This window comes from Lichenostomus cassidix, chromosome 11, assembly GCF_008360975.1.
Source record: "Lichenostomus cassidix isolate B80296 chromosome 11, HeHo_3.0, whole genome shotgun sequence".
Taxonomy (NCBI): Eukaryota; Metazoa; Chordata; class Aves; order Passeriformes; family Meliphagidae; genus Lichenostomus; species Lichenostomus cassidix.
In genome coordinates, this window is record NC_139492.1 from 8,177,228 (window position 1) to 8,205,023 (window position 27,796).

Below are 27,796 nucleotides of genomic sequence, written 5' to 3' on the forward strand. Positions count from 1 at the left end.
AGCGCGCGGGGTGACGGGCGGACGCGGCGCCCGGAGCTGGGGCGGGGGATTCGGGCCCGGTCTCTTTCCTTTCTCCAGCGGGGGCGGCTCGCCCGGCCCCGGGGAGGGGCGGCGGGGCGGGCGTTGAGCCGGGGGAGCGCGGCGGGCCGGGCGGCGGCGAGAGCTCCGCGATGCCGCTGCTGTTCCTGGAGCGCTTCCCCTGGCCCAGCCTCCGCACCTACACGGCGCTCAGCGCCCTGGCGCTGCTGGGCGCCGGCCTTAGCGCCTACCGCGCCCTCAGCCAGGCGCCCGGCGGGGCGGCGGGCAGCGAGCCGGCCGAGCCCCAGCGCTGCGCCGGCCCGCGAGCCCTGGACGTCGCCTACTACCTGCTCTCCGACAGCCTCTGCGTCTGGGTGAGCTCGGGGCGGCGGCAGGGCCTGCGGGCCCGCGGCCTGCGGGGCTGGGATCGGCATCGGGATCGGCCTCTGCCGGCACCTCCCCGCGGCCGGGGGAGGCGGGCGGGTCCGGGGGAGGTTTTCGTTATTGTTTGAAAACTGCTCGCGGAATAAAGAGGGGGCTCGGCTGGGTTCCCCCTGCCCGCCCCGGGCCGCCTCCGCAGCCGCTTCCCTTCCTGCCCGGTCGGGGCGGTGGGGCAGCGCTGGAGCCGAGCGCCCCGGGAGCTCAGCCCGCGGCTTGTGCTGCTCTCCCCGAGCGCCCCGCGCTCGCCCTGCCCGGGGGTCTCGGGAGAAGCTGTTGGGAGCGTTTGCCGCGGTCCCAGGCGAGTGCTGGGCTTCAGCTTCGCCAAGCACTGCCCGACCTGCTCTGCCAGAAATCTGAGTAAGGGACTGTCACGTATTCGAGCCAAAGCCTTACATGCGTTAATTTATTTTTTTTTTAAAATAGCATTTAAATTCTTGTAGGTAAGAGGAAACGTTCTCACCATTTAAGGAAAAAAAATTCTGTATCTGTTTAAACCCAAACCTCATAATGGTTTATGAATTTTGGCTCATTGATTTGTAGTTGAAATTAAGGCTCAACAAGGGGATATTGGAAGCTTTGCTGAGTTGTTGCAGTTGAACTTTCATCTGTCTGTCCCTCAAACGTGGCAGTAGTTGGAAATCTGCTTCACAACATCCCTGATTGACTGAGGTGCTGATTTTTTAATATACCATACACAGTCATTCTGTTGAAACCTGGTCTCAGGACCTTAAGTTAAGAGTCCTGGAAAAGTTTATTGTATGTCCTTTGGAAATGACAGGGTGAGGCTTCTTCATCATCCACCTTCTCGCCCTTTTAGCATCCTGCTTAGGTCAAAAGTTAATTACAAGTGCCTTTGCCAAATGTGAGATAGCAGTTTTCCCAGGCCCATGCGTTCTGCTTTCTGCTCCTTTGCTGTAAAGCAGTTTCCCAAGAAAGCCTCAAGCAGTGTTGTTACTGAAGGGGTGTGTGCCATTCAGCATGTTTTGAGGCAACCTCTGAATTCTCTTACTGTAACGACAGATTCAAACTGGAGTTTTCTCATCTGCCATATGTTAAACAAAATGAGCATCTTGGTGATCTCTTATGTCCCCATGTTCCTTCATGAAATTTGCTAATCTGTATGAAGTAATTTACTTTGAAGAGGTAGATCAGTTTCTTGGCTGTACTGCTGAATCAAACTGACTGTGTTAGTATTTCTAGAAAAAAAAAGTAATGTGACTTATCAGCTACTTCATGTGTCTTGGAAGACGCTAGGCTTGAATTTCACCAAAAAAAAAAAAAGCAGCTAATACTGTTCTGTGAACAATGGCAGGTTTTGTTAGACTCATCCATTCCTCTTCTCTCCCTCCTTCTAAACAGGCCAAAAGTATTTGTCGCTGACTGTTTTATTTCTTTGCAGGTACTAGTGAACACTGCATGCTGTTTTCTGATGCTGGTTGCTAAGCTAATCCAGTGTATGGTGTTTGGTCCTCTTCGTGTCAGCGAGAGGCAGGTGAGACAGCAAACAAGGAAACTGTGAAACTTGACAAATGATGTGATTTTTCTATATGGAATTGCTGAAACTGCACAAGAAAAGTAAATTTTACAACATAAATCTTACTATTGGGTTAGCTTGTATATCCACAGCCACAAGTTTCCAGTTTATTTCTAAAGGAATTTTTCCTGTTGTATTTTATAAGCCCACAGTCAACTTGAAAATCCCATTTCTTTAATGAACTCTGTCAGATTTCTTACAAGTGCGCCTCACTTCAAAATTCTTGTAACGTATTCATCTCTATCCTGTCTGCACCTGGCAGCATTTCTCCATTGCATTTTGTAGTTGTCAGCACTGGCAGTCTTGAGTTCCCTCTTGTTTTGTACCTTGACTGCTGGAGAAGTGCTTTCCTTCCTCATTCACTGAGTGGAAGGTTTATCAGCATTCAGGTTTAAGAGGGAGTAGGCAGGAAAATCTCCAGAGAAAGGAGGTGAGCAGGACTGAAAACTGAGGCTGTGTAGTCCTGCTCTTGGCTACCCGGGGATGTTAAAAATTCAGCAAGGGAGCCATGAAAGCCCAGAGTTTTTGAAAACAGGATCCTGCAGAAGATCGAAGCAGGACCTTGAATAGTATCTCTCTATATTTTTTTTTAAAGTAAGGCAAATGCGTAAGTTGCTCTGTGTAAATGCAGTAGCAGTGGTTTGGAATGTGTTCACATATTGAAAAATGGAAGTCTTATCAATGCAGTTCTTTAGGAGGAATCAAGCCATGATGATTTTTGACATGCATAACTGAGGCACACAAAGCCTCATTAATAACCATGGATCTCTCAAAGCCTATTGTATTTGTAATTCACACCCCATAGAGTCTGAGTGGTATGTTAAAACTAAGGCACTATCAAACTGCAGTGGGCTAGATTTTCTTTCCAATCCATGTTGACTATAAGGATGTGGAATTTTAACCAGTGATGATTTTCAGGATGTTCTCTGCCTGAAAACTGAAGTGAAAAGCAGTAGCAGTGAGGATCCATTTGTGTTTGGACGGTGGGAGTTTGCCTCAGTTGTCATACAGAGGAAAACTGATTATTAGTACTGGCGAGCCCAAAACAGCAGCATCATGAAGAAATTCAGGGCCTGTCTTAACTAAACTCCTAGTGATTTCATCGTGTTCTTTAACAAAACATTTTGTTTCATAAATTTTTTTTATCCCCTCCAAGCTGCCTTACTGTCTGCTGCTCAAGAACATCATATTGTTTCTTTCATACTTCATGTGTGTGGGAATAGTTTTATTTTCATTGCTCATCCATCTCATTCTCCACAGTAGGCATTGTGATTCTTAAGAACAGACTTTGTCATCGTTTCTTAATCATCCATACTTTTTGGCAGGTTTTTGGAAGCAAGGTGTTAGGCAATTTGGGCATCTTGAATAACTGTGGCAGTTCTTCCAGCAGAGAGGATTTTGTGTTTGCTGCCTGATAGCTGAGTAACTTGGGCATGAAGAAACAAATGGAGATCAGACTTGGTTTGTGCTGAGTACTGTTTTAGGAGTATGGTAGGAAACTGCATGGTGTGCTATGTAGCACAGTTATGCTGCCATGATACAAAAGACTAGATAGATACTCAGGTCTGCTAATATTATTAATTAATTTCTTAATTTACTAAGGGTAACAAATACTATTGAAGATGTGTATGCAGCAGACTTTAGCTGACCTATTGTTGCATTTCTACTTGCATCTTTTTTTTTTCATTTGCTTTTCTCTTTTTCTCTTTTCTTCTCCTTCTCTCCCCTGTGTGTGGATTGTCAGTGCTTTCACTACAGTAACCAAGTATCTTCCATTACAGCATCTGAAGGATAAATTCTGGAATTTCATTTTCTACAAGTTCATCTTCATTTTTGGTGTGCTGAATGTTCAGACAGTGGAAGAAGTGGTGATGTGGTGCCTCTGGTTCTCTGGACTTGTGTTTCTCCATCTAATGGTTCAGCTCTGCAAGGATCGCTTTGAATATGTAAGTTTTGATTAAGGGTTGTCTTTTGGGACATGCAAATTCTGTTTCTGATTCAGGCACTGGCTCATGATAACATACAAACAGATCATTTAGACCTTTTCCCCACCCTGCAGTGCTGAACACGTGCACTTCCCAGTAGCTTCAAATACTTATTTTAAAGAGCAATGTCAATCTTACTCCTTCAGTTTTCCCATGAGACAAATGGAGCTGAAGATACTTATTTTCTTTAATAAATTGCTCCTTATATGTGCCCTGTAATTACTATTACATAACTGCATGAGATGGCTTCATAGCTCTCCTTAGTAAAGACATCTTAACAACAGAACATCCCTTAAATTGGTGCTATTCAGGATTGGCCCATGGAGCCTGCTTCTGCAGATTCTATACTCAGGTTTGACATTCACTTAGACATACTGAATTTTGACTGCCAGTGTCTTTACAATATACAGTGCAATTTTCTCTCTAAGCTACATTGCACTTTCTATTAATACCAGGAATAAATTCAGTAAAGATGTAGAAATTGAAGGCTAGGTAAGAAAGAAGGAACTGTAATTTAGACAGCAAATCTTGGCCTTTAAACTATAATGGGCCTGCATTTTCCTATGCTCCTCTCTCCTGGAATAGAAGTTTGACCTAAATTGAATCCATGAATTTCTTTTTGGCAGATCTGTGTTTTGCAGTTTTTTTGTTGTTGTTTTTTCAACAGTGTCCAGTAAGGCCTGTTAATTCTCAGGTAACTAAGCACTTAAACTTTAAACTGGATTGGCTGGGGTTAGGAAAATTGATACAGCAGTGAACAGGGCAGTCATCTGGTATTTTTAGTGTTGTTCAGAAAGCTGTGAACGAGCAAAAGTCACGTGGGAGCAAATCCCTATTATATTCCTTTTGCATTCAAAGTATGCATAGTAATTTTTTGCTTGGACAAATTATACTTGTGTGATTTGCATTGCAAAGATAGGGGCATGTGGAGCTGAACCAGATACAAAGAAGTAAGAAAGAACCCATTTAAAAACAAAGCATGGGAATCAACTTTGCTAATCAGACCAGAGTGAAGCTTTGGGCAACTTCTTCTTTCCTTGTCCTGTTCTTCCTCATCCTGCCTTGGAAAAAAGAGGATGGACCAATGTCCCCTTGGGTCACCTTTGATTTAGACATACCTGGTGTAGCCCTCTGTTAAGGTAGTTTAGACATTTAACACACTTTGCATGCTATTGAATGAGACAGCTGATTTTCAATAGAGTGTCCAGCAGTCTCTAGCTGCAGCTTAAATATTTTTTGGGGTAGATATCTCTGTCTTCCAGGAGACAATGACGATGGAAGAGCTAGAGGATGGAAAACCAAGCTGGACAAATTCATATCAGCTGCTGGGTGAAAAATTGGCAAAACATTGCTCAAAGACTGTGTATTAGGTTAGGTGTCTTTCTAAAGACATACTAATCCTAAGCAGATGCTCTGGATTTGGTGCAGAAACTACTGTGTCTCTGGTTTTCTTGCACAGATGATTTAAACATTAGGTCAAATAATCATAATAATGGTAAATAAAAAAATTGTCACTGGTTGTTAAAAAGTAAATGTAAATGACATAACATGAATGAGGCTTTGGGATGGTGTGTGGGTTTAGCTTTATTCTTTGTAATTTATTACTACATTGCAATGTGAAATTGGTTTTATGCTAGGAAGCAAAAGGTTTTCCTGAATGCAGTCTTGTTTGGTGAGGTGACAATGGAACGCAGGGTGGATGAAGTACTCCTTTAAACCTATCATGTATTTCTGTATTTGTGTTGCAGCTTTCCTTTTCTCCTACCACACCCATGAGCAGCCACATCAGAGTGCTGGCCCTGCTCATAGCCATGCTCCTGTCCTGCTGTGGATTAGCAGTTGTCTGTGGAGTTGTTGGCTACACCCATGGTGTGCACACGTTGGCTTTCATGGCAGCAGAGGTGAGATTTCCTTCGTATGTGTTGTGGTTTCTGCTTTACCTTTGACTCCTCACTTGGGGGTATCCTGGTACACCATGGATTTGCTTTTAATTCCCATAAGAAAGACACAAACAAATCCTCCCCTGTTTTCCAGAAGTTGCCAGATTGGCATGCTTTCTCTCTTTAGCCTTTAACCCTGAAAAAAAATCTTATTCTGAAGAAAATAATGATAGGATAAACCCATAAAATGATGCTGAAATCAAATGACAGCTTATGAAAAAGTAATGATTGTACTTCATGAGCAGTGCTAGAATGGTTGGTGAAACGGCGCATGAGAGAGGGAGAGAGTGTGTATGAAAGTATAATGTGCACTTCAGCCTCTCTTTTGAGGCTGTATATTTCCTATTTCATGTCTCTCCAAAAGCAGTAGAAGAAACTAACATCCTTTCCTTAAGGCATACTGGTGGGATTTGGTTATGTTTGTGTAATGAGTTGTGTCTCAGCTGAGATGAGCAAGGCGTGTTTGTGCACTCCTGAACCCTTTGCACTGTGGAGTAAACATCAATATATTTCTGGAGTGAGCATCAGTATGTTTTTGATGTTGTGGTGGGTTGTTGCACTCTGCCTGAGGAAGCGATAATCTTATACAAAGGAGAGGAATCCAATATAATTGCAAGTATGTCACATTAGCACATTCTTAGTTCAGATAACGAGTAACATGTACAATTCATTTTTCTTCCCCTATCTTGAATTCTTACTTGGAGTTAGGGAGCAGGAAGGAAAACAACTGATGATAGGAGAATATGATGCTTGTCACATCACAGTTCAGTTATTTAATATGTTGCTTTATATTTCCCTGAATATGAGAATGTGCTAGACCAGATTTGTAATTAAACAGTGGAAGGGTATTGGAAGATTTAAGTGTCTCTAAAAGGTGGGGTCTCATTGGTGTCATGTCTCTTATCTTGGCTTGGCAGAAGGATTATCAGCGTTGCACCAGCTCAGGGTAGTTTGTCAGGGAGTGTTGTGGTGACTGTGTTGCCTCCTTAGCGCTGTGCTGTGTGGTAGTGTAAGTGTTTTGGGATGCAGGATGTGGTCCAGCTTTTCATTTTGATGGGAGCTGTTCTGTGTGCTGATTAACAAGGGAGTGGCTCAGTCAGTGTAAGTGTGGGGTTTCCAGACAAGCTGTGGATCCCCTGCTGTGCTGCTGGTGGGCAGTGAGCAATTTTGTGGGGAATGTAGAAGGAAGGGTCTCCTAATTTTGCTTACAGCCACTGGTGTTTGAGAACATTTCTGAGCTGAGGGCTGCACAAGCCTGTTAGGTTTGGTAGCCCCAGATGTACACTGGAAAGTCATCTGATCATTCACTGAACTTGTTTGTTTGTCAGCCTCTGTAATATCCAAAGGCAACAAATTCCATATTTGCTTGGCTTTGTGTACACGAAAGTTCTCTTTGAATTGTTCTGAATCTTCTGTTTGATAATCACAGAATGATTTGGGTTGGAAGGGACCTTAAAGATCAGCTAGCTCCAGCACCCCTGCCATGGGCAGGGAATAATGTCCTTAGCTGTCATCAAATACATTTGTCATAAAAATATATAAAGAATTATTCCGTTTACTTTTTTTCATACAATTTGTGATTTTACCATCCTTTCTGCTGTCTTTTTGCTGCCTTCCCTTCTAAACAAAAGAATTCTAGTCTGTTTAATTTTTTTTCATAGGAGACTGTCTAATACCTTGCCATTTTTGAACGTTTTAAATATTCCCTGTATGGACTGGGCAACCATGAATAGTTTCCTTGATTTTAATAGCCAGCATTCACGTGAGTGGAATAAAACATTTAGGTTTCTTTCTGTATTGGTACTGGCAGTGACACCTCATGGCAGACTTCAAGCTCTGAGCAAAAAACATTAAATATTTCAGACAGAGATGTTTTCCTGGTGGTGGCTTGTATGATGCTCCTCGAGAGGAACTCTGCCAAGTTTATTCCATTAGTGTGAATGAATTACATTAAGTTACATTAAACTATTAATCTCTCTACTGCAAACATTGATTTAGCTTGATGCCTCAGGGTTTTCAGTAAAGCAATATAGATGTTTTTCTTCTGTTTTAGGTAGACTTCCCCTTGTTCTCTGTTGCTTGTCAGCATTTTCTTTACTGCAAAGGGTGGATGTGAAATGTGCAAATGCCCAGAGAAAGTTGAGTAAGGCCTTGTATGTATTTTTGAGTAAACATTAATCTTTTTTGCCTTAATATATGGTGTTTTATAATTATAGTATAGCAAGCAGTGTTCAGTCTGTCTATTGTTGCACGTTTTTTTTTAAAGCCAGCTAGTAAACAGTTGATAGATATGTTGGGTATTGCAAAGGGTTAAATATGCATAGAAGCATTTTAAGAGTGCTTGTTACAGATGGAAAAAATGATTCAAACCAACTGGCTTATTGCTACATTGGGAAGTTAGTGGTTTTTATAGTTCTGCTGTCCTGTTTGTAGCACTTACGCTGAAGGCATGCCATCAGACCAGTTCCACAGAAGTGGTTTCAGTTGCTCATTGCAATCCTCTGCATCTCAGTGTCGCTTGGCCCCTGCTAACTACAGGGTGGTGTGGGCAGTCTCTGGAGGAAGCATGTCTGTTTTTTTTCACTGTGAGGATAGAATGAAGCGATGGAGCGCTGTGGGCTTGATGGATTAGAGAGAGGGGATCTAAGAGCATCTCTTAGATGATAAGAACCCATGAAAATGTAGTTACCTTTTTGGTGACTTGCCTTTGCACTTCTGATCTTACACTTTCTGATATACTCAGTTTTTTCCTGTGTACTTAGCCTAGAAATGTAAGTATGATTAAAGAGAGAAGTTACTTTAGCAGCATTTACATCTCAGCAGAGGGGGAATTATTTGAAATTATCTTCCTCAAATTTCTGTCATAATTCAGTTCTTCCAGATTTTTGTTTAAGAAGTGGGATGAGCAGAGGTAGTTGGTGGGATTGTGGTCTCAACACTTGCTGAGTGAAAATAATTGAAAAACGCAGTATGTCCTGTGTGATTGGGAAAAATGACAGTAACACTAGTGGCTGCTCTAATAGCATCATGTCTTTGGGAACAATTTCTTCCATGTTTATTTATAAGCTTTATGGTTGTCACAGGTATATTGTGCACACAGTCACTGTTGGTTCACAGGAACTTGTTAAGCTGCAATAAATGCATTTTGTGTTTTTGCCCTTGAGCTCCTGCATCTGAACTACTGTCCCTGCCAGAATGTTGTTAACATGTATGTTTTTTAATTCCTCTTTTGCAGTCTCTGCTGGTGACAGTCAGGACTGCTCATGTGATTTTACGGTGAGTAGCTTATGTTTTATGGGTGGTTGTTCAGGAAGGCAGTGCATATAGCATGTTGGTGTCAGAGGTGTATGTAATTACCTCACTGGATTGCAAATGAATGTTTGGAGATTGAGAGCAGCCCTGAGGAGAAAGGCTTGGGGTGTTGGTGGATGAGAGGCTTGACGTGACCCAGTAATGTGTGCTTGCAGCCCAGAAAGCTCAACCACATCCTGGACTGCATCTCCACAGTGTGGGCAGCAGGTCCTGGGAGGGAATTCTGCCCTTCTGCTCTGTTCTGCTGAGACCCCACCTGGAATACTGCATCCAGTTTTGGGGCCCCCAACATGAGAAAGATGTGGACCTGTTGGAGCAAGTCTAGAAGAGTCCATAGAGATTCTCAGAGGAATGGAGTACGTGCCATGGCTACAGGCCGAGAGAGCTGGAATTTTTCAGCCTGGAGAAGGCTCTGGTGAAACTGTAGAGCCCCTTCCACTACCTAGAGCGGCTCCAAGAGAGTTAGAGAGGGACTTTGGGCAAGGGCATGGAGTGATAGGACAAGAGGGAATGGCTTCAAACTGACAGGGGGCAGGGTTAGATTAGATACGAGGAAAAAGAAAATCATCCCTGTGACATTGTTGAGTCACTGGCACAGTGAGTGGTTGCCCAGAGAAGCTGTGGATGCCCCATCCTGGAAGTGGTTACAGCCTGACTGGATGAGGCAACCAAGGGGAGGGTTGGAATGAGATGATCCTCAAGATCCCTTCCAACCCAAACCACTGCAGGATTCTGTGAGATGAGCAAAGGTGGTTAACTTTCGCCTGTGCTGTTTTTAAGCACAAGTTTTACAATTGACTTTTTTTGTTTTATTTGTGTGATGTGTGTATCTTATCCTGAAGCCTTTATTTGAATAAAATATTGTATTGGTGTTTAAGTAGTTACAGGAACATTTATTTTAAAGCCAGCTAGTAAACAGCTGGCAGATATGTTGGATAGGACAAAGGATTAAATATGCATAGAAGCATTTTAAGAATGTTTTTACAGATGGGGGTTGCTATGTATGGATAGCTTTAGTGGGTGCTGATAGCTTGAGGCATGGATTAAAGTGCATGGGTGCTGCTGCATGAGGGTTGATATATATGCTACTAATGCCATTCTGCAGGGTTTGTTTTAAGGTCTTGGTCTCTCAAAGTTTGGCTTTGAAAAAGTCACATGGATGTGCACTGTGACACACCTGTGTGTGCATATGCAGGACGTTGTGTGTAGCAAAGGAGCTTCTTTGTGCAGGCCACTGTTAGCATTTCAGGTCTGACACCAAGCTGTAATGACTCACCTGAGAAACACCTCACATCCTGAAAAATGGGATTCTGTAGTTACAATAATCTTCAGGCTGACTTTTGGTACATGAAGTAGTTTTTAGCAAATGCTGCATCTCTTCTGTCAGCTGGCAGTGTCTGCAGTGCCAGTGTGGGCTAAGCATTGACTGCTTTTTACTTTTTAAAAATGTTTGAAACCAGTAACATTAAAAGAAGTCCCCCTGGGAAAAGCACAGACTGTGGGCACAGGGCCTAGCAAGGGCAAAGAATCCATATCCAGAAGTTGTTTGAAAAATGGACAAAATAGTGTGAATTATAGATATGCTATTTAACAAAAAAGATAAGAATAATGTTAATTTCCCCACTCTTGCAGATATGTAGTTCATCTCTGGGATCTCAACCATGAAGGAACGTGGGAGGGCAAAGGAACTTACGTCTACTACACAGATTTTGTCATGGAGTTAACTCTGCTTTCCTTGGACTTGATGCATCATATTCATATGCTGGTATGAAATACTGGACATAATGCTGAACAAATAGACTGGCCTTAAAGTAAAGGGCATTGGGTATACGTATTTTATATGTTTTTTTACTTTGCTTATTTTAGAAACCAGGTATTACAGAAAAGTTACTTAAATAGAGATGAAAATACAGAGTGGGGATTCTGGCATTCTCTCCTCCTGTGTAGCTGGAGTCATCACAAATAACTTTGTTAAGGAGTATTAACTACTGTGTGTAATTATCTGTTTAGTAGGTGTTTGATTAGCTTTTTTATTGAGTAATATCAGACTGGATTATTTTCACTGGCAGCAGGGGATGCTAAACTGGACAGGACTGAATACAGTTTATCCTCATTATAAATCCTGTGCTGCCAAAGTTGTATCTGCAGAGGTAATAGTGGTAATACATTTGAACATGTGTGCTTGGTCTGAATGAACCCAACAAATGAGAAATTCTTCAGGGCTGGCTTCTCGATTTCTTTGTCTCTTAAGCTCTGATGCAGCTTCTTGTTTCCCATGGTGCTTGTATCTAATCCCTGCTGGTTTTTTTTCCCAAGCTGTTTGGCAATATCTGGTTGTCCATGGCGAGCCTGGTGATTTTCATGCAGCTGCGCTACCTGTTCCACGAGGTGCAGCGGCGAATTCGGCGGCACAAGAACTACCTGCGTGTGGTTGGAAACATGGAAGCCAGGTGAGCCCCTTACTTGCTCTGCAATTGTGATGTAGATCTAGGAGAGAGGATCCTGACAAAGAAGTTCACTTACTTCCTTTGACACACAGTGGCATGGTGTAAGCAGGACAGATGCAATTTTGCAAACCTGACCCTTATGTCTCTACACTTAGAGTGTGCTTTTACCCTTTTTTATTTGTTACTGGGGACACTCTTTCTGGTTTTAACAGGTGTATAACAGATATAATGGCAGTATTACTGGTAATGTATTAAGTGGCAAAAAGTGAACTCCCCTGTCCATTATTTCTTCTCCTGTATTCTCTTGCATACTACCGTAGTGGGATGACAGAAGCTCTGCAGATTTCTGCCTGTTTCAGTTGTCAAATATTAGCTTTGGCTGGGGTAGAAATCAATGCTTTTAATTTCAACAGGCCATACTATTTGTGTACTGACTGAAATGAAATTAAACTATTAATTACACCTGCCTAGCTTTACCTATGTATTTATTAATCTGAAGCCAACTCTAAACAGACTCTGTACTTGTAGTGGAGCTGAGAGCACCTTGGCAGTACTTTAGTCCATTCCCTTTTGGTGAGGCAATATGGAGAAGTTGGGAGGCCTGCTAAAGCCTAGTATTGTGCTAGATAGTACTGCATCTCTGATCCAGTGTTTTCAAAATTCAGCTATGTTCTTAAAAATTTTAAGAGCCACAGGGAGTCTTACTCTCTGTACTTCACTGTACTGTTTTAATTTTGGGCCTCTGTGTGTTTGATTAATTCTGATTCCTCCTGCTGTAGTCCAGATGGAGAAGGCTGACTTGTCTACAAATTCCTGAGGTTCTCTTTTTGAAAAGTCATTTAATGGCTGTGATATCAAGTTAAGAGCTACATGATTAAGTTCATCCACAACTCATTGTTTTTTTCAATAAGATGAACCCACTGAACCCCTTTGAGCTGCTCACAAAGCTGTTTGAGTTGCATGTGGAACTTCTTGTCTGAATGACTTGATGTCGTTCTGATTGTGTTGGAACAAACACATTCTAGCTTCCTTCTGAAGCTGCCACTGGCAGCTGCCTTTAATGTGGTTGCACTTCAGTACATTCCACACCAGCAGTGCTGTGAAATGTTGTTACACCACTCATCTCTATACTGTCCATGTGTGGATACTCTGTAGTAACTGCTTACATGGCACTGTCGCTTAAAAAAAGGGAAAAAAAGTCAAGGCAAATGGGAATGGCAGAGTCACAGGCCAAAATTAGTCAGACCATAAATGCTTATGATCCCGAAGAGACAACCTAATGGGTACAGCTATTAAAACTCATTTAGAAAAATGACATAAGCCAAATCTATACAGATTATAATTTAAGGATCTCAACAAAATGATCGTATAATTGTCTCTTGGAAGGTACTAAGTCAAAGCTTTTTGCATTTAGGATGTATGAGGAGATGTGCGAAAAAAGTGCCTGCAAAGGTATCAGAGGAATGTGTGTGTGTTACTTTGTAGTTTAGCCTGAGTTAGCAAAAAAATAACAAACCTGCATAGCTCTCTTAATGATCAGTTAACGTGGAGGGTAAGGTTTTCTCAGTGCTGGATTCTCTGGAGAAGAAGCCATGCTGAGCTTGTATAGTAATTTTTTCTGTGTCTCCCTGTTTCTTCTTTGTAGGTTTGCAGTCGCAACGCCAGAGGAGCTGGCAGTGAACAATGATGACTGTGCCATTTGCTGGGACTCCATGCAATCTGCACGTAAACTCCCTTGTGGCCACCTCTTCCACAAGTAGGTGTCTGGGCTGGAGAGGGTGCACCCAGCTGAGAAGGGAAGGGATAGATGGGCATGGCTGATATTTACAGTGGGGTGACAAGTAAACTACTAGCAGAGCTGTTGGGTGCTTGCTGCCTGGGTCATCTTAGTCTGCTTCTGATTAAAAAGTACAAGTCCTGTTCACTCCAGTCATTTTCATGTTTGAGTTGTTCCACCTGCTGAAACTCCTTTTCCCCCAAACCAAGAGTGTACACCATGTCAGCTAGTGGATAGCTACTGCTGAGTTTCTCAAATGCAGGTCTGTTGTGTGGAGGTTGTGTTGATTTTTCAGGTGAAGAGAAAAATTTGAGCTGGATCCATAAGTACCTTCCAGATACCAGCTTTATGGAGAAAACAGGGAATATTTTTATGTAGTGCATCCTCAGATGGTGGTGAGTCCCCCAGGACAATTGTGGAGGCCAGGTCTGAAGCTGTAGTTTCAAGGGGCAATGAGTCCATCAAGGCTGTAAAAGAGGTTAACCAAATCAGCACAAATGGTCCCTAAGCAGCTGGTATTTAGCAGAGGGAGACTTTTGGCCAAAGGATCTGGCTATACACTGCTTCTGAAGCTCATTCAGTAGTGAGTAGTAGCAGATGCCTGTGGACACAGTGTGCTGAGCTGGATGTGACTTTCCTTGGATCTTTTGTAGCAGTGCTTACACTTTCATGCCTGTGCTTAAATATGAAAGGAGATACAGGGATTGAATCAGGCATTTCTGGAAGGCCATGTGATGAATATACAGGTCAGTTAAATTGTCCCAGTGGTGTTAGTTTCTGTAAATAGCTTTTTACTTTTCTGGTAACTGTCAAACCAGAGGTTGTAATCTGTGTGCTAATTTGTTGTCATTTATGACAAACCTTGCCATAAATATTTATCTGTGTTCCAAGAAGTCTCTAATGAGATAATGTGCCTCCATAGCAGAAACTCCTCTTCCAGTGCTACTGAATCATGTGAATATTTAATCACCTGCTGAGCACTTGAGAAGCCCAGGGTCTTCTCTTCAGAAAGGCATTTTCTCTGTATTTAAAAGGATCTTTTTGTATTTTTTTCTGAAGCAATTACAGTTCTGAAGCAAGTTATACTCCATGTTGCTTTTAGGGGGAGAACATTTTACAGTGAATGGCTTGCATATAAAACCAGATGTAACTAATAACCCTATTTACAACCTGAAAGTGGTTTCTTTCCTCATAAAAGCCTGGTGATTTTGTCAACAGGCTGAACACTGTGTCCATTCTTAATTACGTGGGACTTTTTTTTTTAACCAGCAGTTATTTGGAGTGGAAGAGAAGGTGGCAGGGAAGATTTACATTGCTTCGATCAACCCTGTGCCTAAATACTAAGGAAATCTAATGGCAGTAGGTGTCTGAATCTATTAGGCATGTTGAAACTCCCTCCTTTACCTTCTGGGAAGCAGGCAATTTCAAGAGTTGTTGCTCTGAAAAGTTGTCAGCCTTGACCTGGTGTTGGCCCTCCTCCTTCTGAGGTGCTGTGGGTGACCAAGCCCTTCTGCCTGTGTGGTACACAATGGGTGTGACCACAGCTGACATGGGATTGTCATCTCAGCTGTTGAGCTGTTGAGGAGCAGCAGCAGCAGCATGGTGGCAGCTTGGGAAACTCTGGGTGTTTCCCAAGTGACCTTTGGAGTACAGCTCTAGCAGAGGTTTGAGTTTGCTGTGGGCAGGGTGGTTTTCCTGTGGTCAGGGAGGTGACATTGGACAGCACTGCCGGTGCCAACATGCTGGCTGTGCTGGTGACCAAGGTGGTGGAAGGCAGCAGAATTTTACTGCGGTGCTTTGGTTGTTTCTGGGAAGCACATCACTGTGTATCCCTCCATTGCAATGTGGTGGAAAACACTTGGGCAAAGTTTCAGGAATTGGACAGAATTCTTGTATCCTTGACTTCATTATAGTCCTGCAATTAGGGCTTTCCCTTGCTCTGTCAGCCCAAACCTGTGATCTTTGCCTTCATTTTGTTTACAAATACACAATTTGGGGAACAGGTTTATTTGATCTTTTTGTATGCATTTAACTTTCTACAGTGTTTGGAGAACTTCTGGAAAAATCTCACCCTGCAAATGTGAAGTATGTATTACAGTGTTGAGAAGTGTTCAGCCTTGTGGAATTCAGTTCTTCCACGCTGAAAATTAGGTCTAACTTGAACAAATATTGCAATTGGGTTGTATCAGCATGAATCAAGCTGTGTTTCAAGCACTTCTCACTTTCTGCGGGACGGCAAATACTCAGAATTAAGTCAGGATTGTAATGGTACAAAATTGTTAGTATTAATAAATCTGTTTAGACAGTTCCTGCAGTGGTACTGACTTTTGTGGTTTGGGTATTGATATTTTAAAAAGTTACTTGAAAACAATGGAGGTGCCATTGCCTCATCACAGGCAGAACTGCTATGAAAATGTGTCAGGATACATTAACTACGTGTCCAGTTGGTTTTTGCCTTTTTCAGTTGGGAATGGTGAGAGAAAAGAAATGTTTCCTTTTCCCTTCCAGGCAAAACTTGCTTGTTCTGGGCTAGAGGGACAGCAAGCTTGGAGAGTGTTTTAAGTTTGTGATAAATCTGCCTGCATGTTTATAAAAAGGGAACACTTGAGTATTTTCAGCTGAAAGAAATAGGAAACCTCTGCCAGAGTCATCAGGAGCTCATCAAAGATATCTCTGAGCAGTCTGTGTATTGATGTTGTGTACAGAATATGCTACAGCTGCTTGATGTACTTGTGATAGTGGTGTCTTGGAAGAACACTGCAAGCTCACCACAGTATTACTGTTTTCCTGTCAGCTCGTGCCTGCGGTCCTGGCTGGAACAAGACACATCTTGTCCCACGTGCAGAATGTCTCTTAATATCACTGACAGCCATCACGTGAGGGAGGATCACCAAAGGGAGAACCTGGATGAGAACCTGGTCCCTGTGGCTGCAGCAGAAGGCAGACCACGCCTGAACCACCACAATCACTTCTTCCACTTTGACGGTGAGCTGAGCAGGTTGACATCCGCTGCTGTTGCCCAAATAAAGAGAGCAGCCTTCTGTTGAAGGGAATTCTGTCTGTGCTTCAGCTGAACCTTAAACAGTGCTCTGCTTCTGTTTGTCAAACACCTTTGTGTTTCTGATGGTTCTTTTGCAAGAGCTCAGATGTGCCTCTGAGGTTTGCCAGGGCTGTGGAGATTTCTTGAAAGTTTTTGTACAAGTGCTGCCTTTTTCTGGATTTGTTGTGGTCAGCAGCTTTAATTACTGGCATTTATTTATTGTGTACCATGTTGACAAGCAGAATGGGAAATTCCTGTGTGTCTTTTTGTTACCATGTGGTGGTTAATCAGTGACAGAGAGAGGAAAAAAAAAGCCCTCTGTGGTGCAGTCTAAAAGTCAGTCTTTCCCCTATGCCCTAGCTAATGCGTGGTTGACTGAAGTCCATTTGCCTCTCAATTTATGAGACACTTGTGATGCCTAGTTAGGTGCAGAAGATTAGTCTCAGAAGGGATTATGTAACCACAACAGTTTTACATGTTTGGGGATTTTTAGTAGTGTGTTACAAATACTCACAAAGCAGATGTCATTCCAGGCCATGATATGTTCTGTGTATGGAGACAATTTGTTTTGAAAAAGACAGTTGATGTTGCTTGTCTTCCAGATTTTTTTAAAGTTTTGGTATTGGTGTGTGCTTGTCTTCCACAATTTCCCAGGTTTTGATGGTAGTCTTGATGCTTCTCAGTAGATTTCAGTTGAGCAAATACTCAACTTTGGGCTAGACTTTGCTGAGCTCCCATGAGGCAGTTGAGATGCTGCAAATGTACATAGTGACCTGTTCCTCATCTGTGTTTGTTTTGCAATCTTTGGAAATTGTGGGGGGAGAATAATGGGGGCAGAGAAGGGTCAGACAATTTCCAGGTACACTGAGACTGGCTGATAGCTTCTGCATGGCCTCCTCTTTTGGGGTGCTTTAGGTCTCCAAAGGACATTTATATTTAGCATAACACTGTTTTTTTTATGACTGTCCTCCCCAGTGCTCTGCTGTGGCTTGGAGACCTGCAGAATTGCCATGGAGATAGAAGAAGTGGCATAGACCAAAGCCTGTGTTTATTTAAGTGGTGGCACAGAAGGAGGAGGCATCCATGTGCCCTATTCTGTTGAGCTGAAGCACTCGATTGCAGCACTCACTTTGTTCAGTTACTCTGTGTCCCTTTGAACTAATATTTCCTGTAATGACCCATTTTGGGCCTGGGTTCAGATTGCTTATAAGCTGTCCTGTTTTTTTGTAAAATTGCTGGATTTGTTCATATATTCCAGAACTAGATTTGACTCTGGATTATTTTAAATTAGTTTGCACTTTTATAGGAACATTAAAAAAAAGAAAACAAGAATGTGTTGTTTCCTTGATCCTTTTCCAGCCCCCAGATTGTTAAACCACTATGATAGTGTGTTTGAAGAAAATATTGGCAGTTCCTGATTCACTCCAGCCATCTCCATGTTTGGGAAACCATAGGGATAGATTGTACTGCAGAACTCCCAGTACAAACCTTGTGGAATACGAAGACTTATGTTAAATACACGTAGAAGTACTTGGCCTGTTGAGATCCTCACACTCTTTCTTGACTTTTTTGGTGATTTCTTACTCCCAGGCTCCCGAATTGCCAGCTGGCTGCCCAGTTTTTCTGTGGAAGTGATGCACACCACCAACATCCTAGGAATTGCACAAGCCAGCAACTCCCAGCTCAATGTTATGGTAAGCCTGCACCTCAGCCTTCCTGTTTGTGTTGTGTAGGGGAAAGGGTTACATGGAGATGGAGAACATAGAGGGGAAGGAAGTTGAAACAGTGGTTAGATTCTACATGAAAGCTGTTTTTTGGAGTGTGGGAAGTTTAATTTTAGTGAAGTTGGGGCTGTATTAGGGTTTGAATGTGCCAGCATAAAAGAACAGGTCTGGAGGTAGGTTAATTAGGTGGAAGAACAACATGTACTTCCTGGGTAGACAGACACTTTTTCTCAGCTTACTTAGTGCAACTTCTTCAGCTCTTTTTCAGTATTTCACTGACAACTTGCAGCACCAAAGAGTGTGAGTCTGCAGCCAGAGGATTTAGCTGTTGGTCAAGTGGTAGCTGATCAAACTCATTCTATAGCTTTTGATTTGTTTTTTAGTCCTTAATAGCACTAAGCTTCAAGATAGCAGTTTCAGTGTCTTGTCAGTGTGAGGTGCACTCTCTAGCACCCTCAGCTCTTGCTGATTCATGGTGATGATAGAAGTGTAGAAGATGAAATTCCAAATTTTTTGAATTCATCCATTAACACTCTAATGTGCTATAAAAAGAAAAGGATGTGGCCTGATAAAACACTTAATTTTTTTTTTGAGAAGTGCTGTTTCTTTTGAGTTCTTCAAGCTACTGTGTTCTATACTGTGTTAATAAATGTTCATTGAGGTGTCTCATGGAAGTGATGGAATTTTCTGAATATCAGATATTTCCCATAGCCTTTACTTGTGTTTAAATGTCAGCAGGGTAAGGCCACTGTTTTTAGGGTGTTTGAGGCAGGGCAGGCAGAGAGCATTAAGGTGTTGGCAGATAATTTATTACTTAAATATGCAGGAACTCTCCATCTGAGGTCAGTTTAATTTTTCTTTTATTGGACACAGTGACACAAATTGGCTTTTTTTAAGGATGAGTAATGGTTTTTTAGGATTGTGTATTATCAAAAGTACAGTAGCAGCTTATATCAAAATGGAAAGGCTTATATTTAATGGAAAAGCTCAGGTTAGCAAATTATTAAAGTGCTTCACATTTTTAATAGAAAGTAAGTGAAATTCTCCTTTGTGTTACTGAACAAAAACCTAGGGAACTATTTTGAGTGGAAAGCCAGAGCCCGAAATGCTAAATCAGTTGTTTTGGTCACAAGTTAGTACAATGGAGAGTTAGGTTTGCAGTAGTTGCTTGTGTTGGAACTCACTGTCAGTTGGTGCATGGTTTTTGCTTGGCTCTCAAAACTCCTTCCACCTTTCTTTTCTTATTGCTGTTCTCACTCTCCCCTGCCCCCCATGACTTTGGGCATTAGTGAAAAATAGAGATTTTAATATTTAATGAAATCTAGTTGTTCTACTCTAAAAGCATATTATTTGTCTGCTGTCTTACCTTTACTTATTTAATTTGGATTTAATAGTTCCCTGACAACTCAGTCTAATTCACTTGAGTTTTCAGACCCTATTAAACTGGTTTGTAGGCAGGGTGGCTGGAGGTAGTGAGTTGTCCTTATCAGTACCATTTTGGAACCAATCTGGCACAAAGCAAAATTGGTTTTTGTCTTCCTGGTGTTAACTTTCAGTCACCCATGAGTTTTGTATAGATCTTTATTAAAAAGGCTGTCATTAGAAGAGGGTTGAGACGCTTTTGAAGCCTTTGTGCATCTACAGGCACCGTTCAGGGCCATGTGGTGTCTCCCTAGGAGCTGCAGTTTTGCTATTGACTTCAGTGGAGGCAGCATATTGCCCTGTAAGTCAATGCCAGCATGGGCTTTCTTTCTCTTTTCTTTCTCTGTGTGGGTTTGCTTATCATAAGCAGCATCTTTGAGCTGATAATATTTTTAATCTCTTTCTGTTGACGTACTTATCAACTAACTTCTATTTACTGCTGATATCTACTGTATTGCTTTCTCCAGGCCCATCAGATTCAGGAGATGTTCCCTCAGGTTCCTTATCATTTAGTTCTGCAGGATCTGCAGCTAACTCGTTCTGTAGAGATCACCACTGACAACATCCTAGAAGGGCGCATCCAGGTGCCTTTCCCCACACAGGTGAGTCATAAGACTGTGCACCTAAAATTACTTTCTTTCTTATCACAGCACTGAGCCTGTTAATAATGAGTGAGGGGAATGAAGCAAGTTGAAGCACTGGTGAAGCTGAGATTTGTTTTTCCCCTTTGTTTAAATCTCTGTAAAGGCAGTGTATTCAGTCATGTACCAAAAATATATTGAAAATATCCTAGCTAGACAAGAGACAAATATTTGCTCAGTTAAAGCAGCTCTTCCCGGTCTCTCTTGTGCAGAGCTTTTAGAACGTTTCCAGTTGATTTCTCTGCTGACAGATAATTGAATTGTACCACTTAGGAAGGTTTTCTGCAAAGAAAGTCGGCAAAATGATGCCTTGTTCTTAATTAGTGCCAGCAGATTTCAGTAAAGCAGTCTGGGGACAATGTTTCTGTTAATAAGAATATTGAATTCTGGTTCTGTGCACATCAGAGAGTACTGTTATCTGGAGTCTGCGTGTGGGGAAGCAGAGAGAATTCTCTTTCAACACAGAGCATTCTGTTTATTGCTAACTTATCTGTTTCTAAATTGAACACAACGCCTGATGTGGCAGAGGGCAGAGTTTGAATGTGTTCAAAGAACTTGGGGTTTTTTGCCATTTCCCACACTGTATTAAACCCATGATGTTTGCATTTCAGCGTGCAGATAGCATTAGACCTGCACTGAACAACTCTGTGGAAAGGCACAGTACTGATCAGGAGGATACTGGAACTGTCACACAGGTAATTTGGCATAAAAATGGGCAAAAAGCACAATTAGAAGCTGCATGAACTGGTAGGTGCCTTTGGTTCTTTACCAGGTCAGGTTGGTGGCAGCTCCTCCTTGCATTTCACACCAGAGCTAACACAGTGAGGCTGATAAATCAGATATGAGCATGGTGCCCCTGTAGAGGATTATCTGCTTTTCTTTTTCCTTTTTGAGGGAAAGGGCTCTCAAATGGTACAAAGAACAGAAGATCATCATGTCTCTTTTCATGTCTGGTGAGCACATGCCCATCTGTGGAATATGAAGAGCAGAGTGCTTTGCTCTTCCCCTTTCTCTACTCATTCCCATTCTGTACATCTCCAAACACTTCCATTAAAAGGAGGAGTATTTTTGTGTTGCAAAAATCTCACATCTCCTCCGAGTGTGACTTGAATTTCCAAACTGTGGACTGATAGACCTTCTTCACACCTTATAAGACAGCCTCCGAGAGAGACTGTGGAAAGTCTAGTTCCTTTGTGCTGCAGCCTTAGAATAAGTTTTACAAGCATTTAATTTTTTATTTATTTATTTTTAATCAGCATACCCACTGTGAGTCTTTGTAGATCTCCAGCAGCAGGTGCCAGACCCATCAGTTCTGCTTGTTGGAAATAACACTTCCTAGGGCAGCTAAGGTTCTCAAATAAAAGAAACCTTTTTCATGAGTAGTGTTGGTTTTCCTAGTGCCTTATGTCATATTATGACTTCATTCTACTTCAAGTTCAAAGGTCTTAAGATAGAGATAATGACTGTTTGTTTTTTTATTTCCCCAGTTGTAGCTTGTGGTTTTGGGGACTAAGTGCTGCTATAATGTAATGGTAGTTGTGAGGCATCTCTGAGCACCATCATGGTATAAATCGTGTTACAGGTTTGTGAGATAATGCTCTCAATACTGACAGCCTCTGTCAGTCCTGGCCTGTACCCTCAGTGAGACACTGTGCATTGTGCTTCTCTCCAGCTGTGCATTGGAATGCTGATGCTTCTACTGATGTGCATAATGCTCTGCCTCCTCTCCATCCCTATCCCATTTTCCCTTCCTTGCTTAAGTACTTGTTGGCTGTTTAGAAACACTTCTGAAGCATCCTTGACTTTCATGAAACTTTTTCTCTTGGAGCCTGAAAGAGGAGTAGTTTCCGTAGTATATGGACTTCTGCATCTGTGATCTGTTACATTACTGAGGCTTGTCATTATCTTTACTGCAATTAGTTGTGATAGTTTTGTCTCTAAAACCTCCTTGGTAACAGTTCCTGTGCTCAGATAGAGGATCAGGCTCTGGGTATTGATCTTTGAATCTTCATAACATTACAATAAGCCCCCAGACCTTAGGTGAGCCAACCTGCATCTTCTGATACAAATGGCCCAGGGCAAAAAACAAGTGATCTTGTCTGAACATTGACTGCAATGAGTGGCCTTCTCACTGCTTCCCCCAGCAGAGCTTCCCTTTTCCCTGCCTGCCTGTGTGACAATTGGAAACAGCAGTTGAGTTGTTCCATACCTGTTCCAATGGGTCTGCCACGGTCATCTTGGCCCCAGGTACAATCCATGGGATCATTCTGTGGGGCTCTTCCTCCCTCCTCAGGGATGTGGCAGTGCTTTAGGCAGTCCAGTGGTGCCCCACATTATCCCAGCACATTCATGTGTGTGGTACTGGAGCCCTTTGGTAAATTCCAGCACTGGGGTTTTTGCTGAGAGAGGCTGAACACCCATACTTGTGTTTGAGGTTGCAGTGTCCGTACTGCACTGACTTGGGCTCTGGGATTCCTGCTTGGCTCACCTCCCTAATGGGAAGTGACATTTGTCTTGGTGTTTGCTCTCTGAAGGCATTGTGCCAGGGAGATGGCGTTACTGGCCTGTCTCTAGGGCATTGGGATGACTCAACTTGTTTTGCACATCAGCTGCCTAAACCTGTGTGTTGTGCTGTGATACTGCTGTATCTGGGCTGTTGGGCTGGAGCAGCAATCCCACCATCCCACTGTGCTGCCCATGGAATTGGCCATCGGGGCTCCTCGGCAGCTCTGCCAAAGGCCCAAAACCAGGCAGTAGGAGCTGACTTGGCCAGTACTTCCCTGGAGCATCCCACTTGCCTGAGTCGTCCTCTGGGATATCAAATGATGGCTACACCCTTCAGCCCTTTCCTGAGGTGATTTGCTTCTTGATGCCGCCACACTTGGCTATGACTGTGGTTCTGCATGGCAGGACTGATCTGATCCTGTATGACAGGGTGTGATCAGGATGTGCTGTTTCACCTATGCTGCTGTACCCAGTGCCATCATCCATCAGCTCAGTTTTTGTGTTAGTGTTATCAGCTGGCTGTCAGAGGGGAGAGGTGCCATGTGGGGGCTGCCAGCTCCTTTCTTGGCACACGGTGCTTGGGACATTTGCCAGCCTTGCTCCAGCAGTCTAAAACAGGATAATTTGGGCGCTGCAGAACCCAGTGAACTGAAGCCTCATAAATTCCCTTCTCGAGCACAAATAATCTTTGCAAATACATTTGTTATTCTTTCCTTAGTATGTGGATTTCTGCTTTTTCAACTCTTTACTGTTGCATCCCTTGTCAAGTCAGCTGCAGAATCTGACTTTCAAATGCCCCGTTTTCAGAGAGCATTAATTATGAGTAATTACTGTTTGTCTTCGACATTACTTTCAAACATGGTATGAAAGATACAGCATTATAGGATACAGGATCTTTGAGCATGGTTTGAAATATCTTTGTTCTGTTTTTTGGCTGGGCTTTTCAAAGGAACCCAAGGGAATTGGGTACAGCAGGTGAGACTCTGGTTTCTTCCAGTGCCTCAGAAAGCGACAGTTCTTTGTAGCTTGTTGTTTTGATGCAAAGAAGCCCAGATTTTGCAAAGACTTATGCCTTATTTCCTTTTCTCTTAGACCGAGAGAGTGCCACTTGAACTGAACTCCAGACTGGAAGAAATGGTGGAATTCAGTGAAATGGAAGCAGAACCTAATGAAGCAGAAGATTTTGAGGCCAGGGGAAGTCGCTTTTCCAAGTCAGCTGACGAAAGGCAGCGTATGTTGGTTCAGCGGAAGGAGGACTTGTTGCAACAAGCTCGAAAGTACGTTCCTTCCTAAAATTCCAGCCTGGCCACTCAGGTGGAGTCCCCCAGAATGGGTTTCAAATGGATTGGGACCACTGAGAGCCTGGGTTGATGTGAAAAGCAGTAAGAGGAATGAATACATCTGCCACAGCAGGTTCAGGATGCTGTTTGACACTACTAAACCCAACTCTGAAATAACATCATGTGCCCCAACCTGCAGACAGCCTCCTAGGCAGTTGATCCAAAGCTCTTTGAAATCAGAGGCTGATTTTTCCAGCTTCAGTGGGCTTTAGTCTGAGCAAGTACTAAGTGTGAAAAGGTTACTTGTGCCGAGTCCTTTAGTAGTCTTCAGTTTGGCTCCTGCCACAGGTGTCAGCCCTCACTGCCTGTGCTCTTGCAGCTGAAATTCCTGTCAGACACCATATTTCCCAAATACAGAGCCCAAAGCAGCACAGAGCTGACAGGTGACCCTTACTAGACCTCACCAGAAGAGCTGAACACCAGCCAGTCAGCAGCTGAAAAGAGAGGGACCAACTTGAATTGTTTCTTTTGGCCCAACCAGTAATAGCTGTTACACGTAGAATTCAACTTCTTCACTGGTATTCCAGTTATGTTGGTGGCCCTGACTAGCATCCAGTTGTTGATTAAGCAGAGAAGGAAAAGCACTTCAGTGATGTAGAAAAAGCTTTGTAGTGTTTTTAACGAGTGTTTTCCCTTCCTTTGTGTCACAGGGACACTGCTGAGAGGGTCTATAACAGCTTCACCGAGTTCTGGGTCCTTTGGTGTTGTCAGGCTACTGCTGCTGCTTCTGTTTTCCACACTAAAATGCCGTATTTTGCTTGTGAGCGTGATGCTTTTTACAAGTCTATAAAACAGACTTGCTTCTAGACTTAATTTTTCCTTGATGTTTGAAAAAATGTCTTCTAGGGAGACAAAGTATTTTTGACTTTCTGGTTTACTGGTTTGAAGAGCTGTTAAATTTCAAACTACTGGTTTTTTGCTATTAAAGTGTAAAATTCACTGGGACGTTAACTGTGGCAGCAGCTTCCTTGTCCTCTGGCCTTACCTTACACTTTGCAGCCCTAGTGCCCCTTCTGTCACGGGCTTACCCACTGTCATTGGGGAGTGCCTTGTTGTGGTAGGCAGTGCCAGAGGCTGAGGAGTGGAGTAATGGGAACACAGGGAATCAGTAGCTCACCTGCTGTGAATTGCTCCGAGTCGAGAGGACAGCCCTGACCTTTAGAACTGGCTCCTTCCCACAGGCACAAGGATCTTGCACAAAACCTAAGAGCTTCTGCCAACTCTGCAGAGCCTGTTGTAGGTGACGTGGGCATTTTTAGGAGCGCATAGCTGGTGTGCACTTTTATTCAGGCATTTTCCTGCTGGTTTGCCTTCCAGCCCCCCCTGACTGCAGGGATGTATTTTTCAGAGCCAGAATAAAGTAGGTTCTGCTCACTCATCTTTTCTTTTTTTCCCTTCAGGCGTTACTTAAACAAAACCTCCGATGAGGAGCTGAGCACAGAGAAGCCTTTGCCCGAGGGAGCGACAGCCGACGCTGTCACCCTGCGCCGCAGGACCCTCGCCGCTGCTGCTGAACGGAGACTTCAGATGCAGCAAAACTCCTAGCGCTTGCTGCCCCTCCTTCCTCCTCCTCGTGAGCAACGTTGAATAAATAAATTAAATACAAAAAATCCTGCGCTTTCTATACCAGCAAGAAGGTGTCTCTTCAGAGTTCAGCTGGCTGTGCTGCCGAGTGAGCTGGCTGCCTCTCTGCTGTATAAAGCATGTGGTCTAATAATGTTTGGACAGCTGACAAATTAACCTTTTTTGTAATATTTTCTATGTGACGTTGATTCTCTCCACAAACGAAAGGCAATTTCTAAACCACGGGCATGATTTCTGCAGCTGGCATGAGCTATGGGGCTGACTGCACAGCAGAGGCTGGGGGAGGTGTGTTCTGAGTTAGCTGTGGTTGCAGGTCATGGAGTGCACAGGCATGTTCTGCTCGAGATCAGGGGCAGTAACTCCGAGGGATGGAAGCTTAGAAGCTTGCAGCAAGCCCTGTGTTAGACAAGCAGGCACCTCAGTCCCTGTTCCTTCAGCAGCCAAGGGTGTTACGTAGGGCGGCTTGAAGGGCTGGGGGAGCGTCGCTGGGAGGTTCTTACACTGGATGAAGTTGGCTACACAACACAGAAAAACCTGAATTCATGAATTGTGCAGCAAAGTGCTGATTCACGCCGATTCCAGCATAAAATAGCTTACTGTTGCTGGGCTCTTCTGCACTGGCAGAGGTCTGTCTCTGTTCATCCCCAGGGCTGCACTTTTCCTTTGCCTTTTATGTCCAGAAACAAGCGAGGGACAGAGGGGGATCGAGTGAAGAAGAGGGACCTAAGGCGAGGTTACAGCATTGCCATGAGCCAAGGAAGTCGAAAGTAAAACCTGCCTGTCCTGGACTCCGGCGCAGCACGGATGGGATGGCGCGGAGATCGCTCCAATATCTTGCTTTTTATTTCATTTTTAACCCCACAACCTCACCATGAGTTTATTCAGAAAGACTGGAGGAATGGGGGCAGCTGGACCTTTGCTGGCTGCAGCCCAATGTGCTAACCTGGATTTTCTTAGGAACTTTTGAGATCCCCTTGGCGCCGCCGCCGCTAGCTTACATAGTTGAATTTTACATGGCAGTGACTTAATTTTTAAACTTCTGAAGAGTGAGTTCTAGTTTCACCATCCTTTAGAAGGAGCCCAGTATTATCTAGAATTGTTGGTAACTTTTTTTACTGTTGTTTTTTAGGTGAAGGTGAATTTAATGAGAGGAATTGCATCGATGTTTAGGTGAAAATAATTTATTTCAATAAAACTCTTTGGGAAGCCTTACCTTGCAATGCTATTAGTAAACCTCAAAAAATTTTTTTGAGATCTTTGGTTTTGCCTAGAACACAGCTGTTTTGTTTTTATTGTTAAAAAAACCCAACCAAACAAAAATAAAACCTTGATCAGTGTTGGAAATTGTTTGTAAATTTCTGTAGTGTGATTTCTCATGTTCCTGGTGTGTGTTTGGTCTGTAAATGGGGTTCCTGCACTCTGGTCCCTGTTGGTTCCCCCTTTCCATCTGATAAGAGGGAGCACCAAAACCTAACACTGGGCTTGGGAACGTTCTCCTAAGCCTTGGGTTGTGGGGTTGTAATTACTATTGGAATTTGTCTGTGCTGTGAACAGGGAAACAAAAGAGAAACAATGTCTCAATGGACTGAAAATCAGGTGGGTTTTGAGCTGTCTGGCAGCCTGTGGAATGGAGGAGAGCTATTGTTTGTGTGGGCAATGCAGAGTTTGGGTTGTGATCCAGGCAGCAGTCGATGTTCCTCTGGGAGTGCAGAAGACAGCACAGAAATCCTTGAGGGCTCCACCTCTCCATGAGTTTCTTCTTGCTGCATTTCTGCGAGATGTTTTACCCAACCATGCATTTTGTACATGATGATGCAGAGTGATCCCAGCTCCCTCTCCACAGAGGGGTTGCCTGCAGCAAGGATGGGTTTTGACCTGGCTGTGGGCTATGTCCACCACCTTGACCTGTTCTCTCCCAGCCCACCTACCTTCACAGGTGCGAATCATCTGTCCTGGAGCAGTTTCCTGCCCCTTCCTCAGAAGGTGAGGAGTCCCTGGTTCCCCAGGGCTTGGTTGGCAGCAGCAGTGCACCAGCCACCTCCTCCTACTCCTCACCTACGCCTGCCCCCCTCAGTTTCACTACTGC

The 27,796-nt window shown here is 43.3% G+C and overlaps 1 protein-coding gene across 2 annotated transcripts; it reads left to right on the forward strand.

Annotated features, from left to right (window-relative positions):
* The first annotated feature begins 22 nt into the window (after positions 1-22).
* Positions 23-27,054, forward strand: AMFR (autocrine motility factor receptor). Of its 2 annotated transcripts, none has more exons than XM_085071757.1 (14): positions 23-392; positions 1,859-1,951; positions 3,775-3,939; positions 5,727-5,879; positions 9,154-9,194; positions 10,863-10,995; positions 11,547-11,680; positions 13,323-13,433; positions 16,249-16,439; positions 18,085-18,188; positions 20,108-20,242; positions 20,893-20,976; positions 23,879-24,063; positions 25,527-27,054. In XM_085071757.1, the coding sequence occupies exons 1-14, from the start codon at positions 171-173 to the stop codon at positions 25,669-25,671; spliced, it is 1,896 nt and encodes a 631-aa protein (XP_084927883.1). In that variant the 5' UTR covers positions 23-170; the 3' UTR covers positions 25,672-27,054. The 2 variants fall into 2 exon arrangements, with proteins under 2 accessions (XP_084927883.1, XP_084927884.1); XM_085071758.1 differs by lacking the exon at positions 23-392 and adding an exon at positions 798-816.
* Positions 27,055-27,796: the final 742 nt, after the last annotated feature.